Source organism: Nansenia antarctica (assembly GCF_963989245.1).
Source record: "Nansenia antarctica genome assembly, chromosome: 6".
Lineage (NCBI taxonomy): Eukaryota > Metazoa > Chordata > Actinopteri > Argentiniformes > Microstomatidae > Nansenia > Nansenia antarctica.
In genome coordinates, this window is record NC_137676.1 from 67,659,484 (window position 1) to 67,665,195 (window position 5,712).

A 5,712-nucleotide genomic window follows, 5' to 3' on the forward strand; every position below is an offset into this window, starting at 1 on the left:
TTACTGACTTTGCAAGTTAGCTACTGACTTAGGCCCGATCCCAATTCACCCCCCTATGGCTCCGTTTCAACCCTACGGCTCCGTTTCAAACCTACAGCTCTGTTTTGTGCGTTCACGTTTAGGGTAGGGTAGGGTCATGTTTTCATAGGCTAGGGGGAAGGGGGAGGGCTATCCACGGCTCCGTTTGGAGATTTTTCGGGACCACGTTCGATTCAGAGCCATAACCCTTCCTCCCAGGATGCATCGCGAATCATCTACAGAAAGATTTCTCTCTAGGCAATGCGGAAGACAACCACAAATGTCACTACTTCTTCTGTAATTACTTATTAATAAAGATTACAACAATTATGATAACCATCTTATTATCTTAGTTTAATGTCATTTCAATGCATTATACACCTTTTCTTCACAACAAGCATAACAAAAAAAAAATCGCTATTTTGCCGATGTGCTGTGCGTAAGGTGTGTCTACTTAGCGAGTGGCACTCCCAAAACGAGCCGTAGGGGTAGGAAAGGGAATCGGGATCGGGGACCTTAGTGTGCTAGCTACTGACTTAGTGTGCTAGCTACTGACTTAGCGTGCTAGCTACTGACTTAGTGTGCTGGCTACTGACTTAGCGTGCTAGCTACTGACCTTCTGCAGCTCCTCCCGTAGCCAGGAGGGAAGGGGCTGACCCAGACGGTGGAGCAGCTTAGACAGCTCGATGTTGGGCTCTCTGTAGTTCCTGGACAGGAAGGCACGCGCCTGAGGGGGAGAGAGAGGGGGAGGGACAGAGGAGGGACAGAGGAGGGGGGTGATGATAGAGTGTGAGGGACAGAGAAGGGAGGGCGAGGGACAGAGAAGGGGGTGAGGGACAGAGAAAGGGGGGGGGGGGTGGGGGTGATAGAGCAGGGGAGGTAGAGGGGGAGGGACAGAGAAGGGGGGGGTGATAGAGGGGGAGGGAGAGAGAGGGGGGGAGGTAGAGAGCGGGGGAGGTAGAGGGGGAGGGACAGAGAAGGGGGGGGTGATAGAGTGCGAGGGAGAGAGGGGGGAGTGTGTGGTGGTAGTGGTGGGGAAAGGGGTGGGTGGGTATTAGAGATCCAGTATGGAGATTTGAGCTTGAAAATTAAAATCTGTAGCGATCAAGGATGAGATCACATGATAAAGACCAGCGGCACGCGTTGTTTTGGTCTGAACAAACCGCTTTCTCAAACATGGCCTTAATTATGGCCTGTACCTATTTCACACGTTTAGAAGTGAAGAAAACATAGCATATAATAGCAACTTTACATGTTTTTGCACTTTGTACAAGTTGTACAGTATATTTATTCACTTGCATTGGTACTGTATATATTGTATGGAGTATTGTTGTGTTGTCGTCTTGTTGTTGTATGTACTGTAGCTTGTTCAGCATGGAGAATACCAAGTCATGTTCCTAGTGCGCTGCACATGACGAATAAAGTTGAATTGAATTGAATTGAATATATTTCCAGATAAGCCACAGATGGCAGCAAGGAGCCAAACAACAAGATTTCCCCCGTAATCACAAGTCACGATTCAATAAACGTCTTTTTTGGGATTAGTTACCTTAGTTACCAAAGAACAGGGGGAATAACCAAAGAGAAAGAGAGAGAGAAAGGAAGAGAGAGAGAGAGAAATAGAGTGACAGACAAAGTGTATAGACACCTTCTTCACTTCACCTTCACCCTCTTCACTCCTCTCCTGATTCTCTCCATCTCTCCACCTTACTCCCTGCGGTCGATCCCTCATTTCTCCATCCCTTCCTTTTTGTTCCCTCCAGACGTGCTCTCCCTCCATCTCTCTGTCCGCCTGTGTGTGTGTGTGTGTGTGTGTGTGTGTGTGTGTGTGAGTGTGAGTGTGTGTGTGTGTGTGCATGTGCGCATGCATCTGTGTGTGTGTGCATGCATTTGCGTGTGTGTGTGTGCGTGAGCATGTGTGCGATGGGTTCTCTGTGGGTCAATCCCCTATGGAGTCAGTGGCTAAGACAATGATTTATGGATTAGATTCCCCGTCTCTTCTCTATCTCCCTTACCCCCTCCTCCCTCCCTCCCTCCGTCTCTCTCTCTCTCTCTCTCTCTCTCTCTCTCTCTCTCTCTCTCTCTCTCTCTCTCTCTCAGGGGTGTTGTGTCAGTATTGAATCCTCATAATGAGGTTGTAACTTCCTGGCTCCATCTGATTGGATGACAGTTTCCACCTTGCCGCTCGAGCCCTGTGGGAAATTTCACTACGGCAACGGCAGGGACTGTGGGATGCCTCGGCGTGGACGCTCCCAGAATGCAACAGTCAGACACTGAGCTGCTTCTTCAGCCGACAGGTGAAGCAAGAGACAACACAGCGTTTATCTCTCTCTTTTTTTTAATCTTTTTCTCATTTAATGTCTCACCATCTTATCAAGCAGATCTACAGTAAGCCAACTATCTGTCATAACGATGTTGACACACACACACACACACACACACGTGTGTGAGATAGAGCTGTGTTTAATTTATTTGGAGTGGCTGTGTGATAACTCGCAGCCGCCTACTGCGCTCTCTCTCTCTCTTTCTCCTTCTGTTCTCTCTCTCTCTCCCCCACTGCTCTCTCTCTCCCTCTCTGCTCTCTCTCTCTCTTTGCTTTCTGTCTCTCTCCCCTCCCTCTCCCTCCCGCTGCCCTCTCTCTCCCCCTCTCTCCCTCTCTGCTCTGGTCACAGATGCACAGCATCAACACCTGTTAAATGAAATGGTTGTTGTTGCTGTTATTTTCTTCTTTTTTTTTTCTTCTTCTTTTTTATGTTCTCTCGCTGTGTCTGTCAGTGTTAATGACTGAATCGGTGTTAAAGGCTGCATAAAAAAAGAATGAACATTCCCAATTCGCTAATGTGTGTCTCTGCCATCTGTCATGCTCTCTTCCACCCGCGCCTGACCCAAGAGTATCAGATCCATTTGTTAGCATAACAAACTTCGCCACGTGACGCCTTCTCTCATGGACCGCTATTGGCATCGATGCTTCAGCAAACAACGTGACATAAAACACCAAGATCTGGATTTCATTTCGGGAAATACGCTGTGGTATTCTATAAAGGCTGGGTAAAGACATGTGGTTGATGGTCACTAAGGGGACTTTTCAAAACAGTCTCTCTCCCCTCTCTACTCTTCTCTTCTCCTCTCCTCTCATGACTCAATCACGTCATGTTGCTGTTGTGCGCAATGGATAAAGACATGGTCTTTTATATATATCTTTTTATATATATAAAATATATATTTTATATATATTTATCTTCTCAAGTATTTTTTTTCTGAGTTCTTTTCTTTCTATTGCGACAGAGACAGTAGAGATTTGACAGAAGGATGGGTGAGAGAGAGAGAGAGAGAGAGAGAGAGAGAGAGAGAGAGAGAGAGAGAGAGAGAGAGAGAGAGAGAGAAGGGATGACATGCAGGATATGTCCATAGGCCGAAATTGAAACCGGGAACCCTGTGGTTACATGGTCGATGCTCAGTGCAATATGCCACCAAGCGCCCCAGTATATATATATTGTTGGACTTGAGAAAATGTCTTGGATGTCATGTTGGTCTCATCTCAATGGGACCGGTTTGAATCTTTTCGGGAGTGTTAAAAACTCTAGCGAGCTAGTGTGGACCTACCTCTGGCTCATGGGTGGGTACTTCCTGCCTTTGCTCTTCCCAAGACACTTGGTCCTCCCTCCCTCCAGCAGCTGGCACCAGAAACCCTTCTGGGGGTCAAATCTGAGAGAGAGAGAGAGAGAGAGAGAGAGAGAGAGAGAGAGAGAGAGAGAGAGAGAGAGAGAGAGAGAGAGAGAGAGAGAGAGAGAGAGAGAGAGAAGAGAGAGAGAGAGAGAGAGAGAGAGAGAGAGAGAGAGAGAGAAGAGAGAGAGAGAGAGAGAGAGAGAGAGAGAGAGAGAGAGAGAGAGAGAGAGAGAGAGAGAGAGAGAGAGAGAGAGAGAGAGAGAGAGAGAGAGAGAGAGAGAGAGAGAGAGAGAGAGAGAGAGAGAGAGAGAGAGAGAGAGAGAGAGAGAGAGAGAGAGAGAGAGAGAGAGAGAGAGAGAGAGAGAGAGAGAGAGAGAGAGAGAGAGAGAGAGAGAGAGAGAGAGAGAGAGAGAGAGAGAGAGAGAGAGAGAGAGAGAGAGAGAGAGAGAGAGAGAGAGAGAGAGAGAGAGAGAGAGAGAGAGAGAGGGAGAGAGAGAGAGGAGAGAGGGAGGGAGGGAGGGAGGGGAGGGAGGGGGAGAGAGAGAGGGAGGGAGGGGGAGAGAGAGAGGGAGGGAGGGGAGAGAGAGAGGGAGGGAGGGAGGGAGGGGGGAGAGAGAGGGAGAGCCAGAGAGAGAGAGAGCGAAAGAGAGATGTTAAAATTGTTCAAATGTCAAACTCCAGACATTTGCAGCATTACATTATCAGCATTATCCACTGAAGAAAAAGGCAAAAGACAAAGGCAAAGCGAGTGAGAGAGAGAGAGAGAGAGAGAGAGAGAGAGAGAGAGAGAGAGAGAGAGGGAGGAATGCATCATCTTAGTGTTTCCAGGATGAAAGAGGGATTGAACACATGGCATTGGGATGTCGATGGGAACCCTATCATGTTCTAGAGTGAAGGACTCTATCCCCAAACTCACTTAATGTATCTGTCTCACATACACGCGCACACACACACACACACACGCACAGACACACGCACGCACACACGCACACACGCACACACACACACACACACACACACACACACACACACGTAAACACATACTGCAGTGCGTATTCTGGGTTTTCACTGCACTGGATGAGGGCCCTGACCAAGTTCACTCACACACACACAGGCAGGCACACACACACACACACACACACACACACACCACACACACACACACACACACATACATGTGCAGGCACACAGACACACACACTTACACACACATATACACATTTTAATCATTTATTTATGTCCACATAGAAACAAGTATACAGGACACAAATACTGAAGGCACAGATGGGATGCATTCACAAACAGACATGGACAATGTCTTTCACATACAACAGGACAAGACTCACGGGTACAAGTAACACCGTCTCCGCCATATATGGCGGCTGCCAATAATCGCAGAGACAGAGCAATACTTGCTGAGCCCTTTTTGCTTCTCCCTTGGACATTCCCAGTAGACGTAGTCCTCTGACAACCAATCTGTGCACATGTCCAAGACTGCCAAATATAAAGACTAATAGCGTACACGGGTACACTATAGCCTAGCTCTGAGATGGTATCTACAAGCTGCTGGTATTTCATGACCTTAGTCATGAAGGCTTCCTCTAGGCTTATATCAAAGGTGCATGCTACCTCTAATACAGACACCTCTCTGGACTCTTCATTAACAACAACAACATCTGGAGTGTTAGCAGACAACTGTGAAAAGTGACATTGGTCATTACAGAAATTGAACATAGATGCATTGACACAAGCATGTGTATACATTTTCACTGTAACTGGGAAGTGGAGTGATATGTCCTTTACTATAAGGCTCACAATTCTGTCATGACGTGCTATATACATTCCTTTGTAAACATAACAGCCATTCAAGATGTGTGATAGTGTTTCTGTAACCTGTTCTGTGGTGTGGTGCAAGCAATGAGGAACATGAGTGGAAGGAAACCAAATAGAGAGGTTGAGTCTGGTAGGAAGGACTTGTAATCTGGCCTTGGTTGTGAATATTGACAATGACCTCATCGAGTGCAGTGT

The 5,712-nt window shown here is 47.3% G+C and overlaps 1 protein-coding gene across 1 annotated transcript in view; it reads right to left on the reverse strand.

The window, feature by feature from the left end:
- Positions 1-622: 622 nt before the first annotated feature.
- ndst3 (N-deacetylase/N-sulfotransferase (heparan glucosaminyl) 3) overlaps positions 623-5,712 on the reverse strand; it is a gene marked incomplete at both ends in the record, with an annotated part of 42,969 nt that continues 37,879 nt past the window's right edge. Inside the window, 3 exon segments of the mRNA XM_080534804.1 lie at positions 623-745; positions 3,622-3,626; positions 3,629-3,723. Of these exon segments, the coding sequence (XP_080390930.1) occupies positions 623-745; positions 3,622-3,626; positions 3,629-3,723 (223 nt within the window).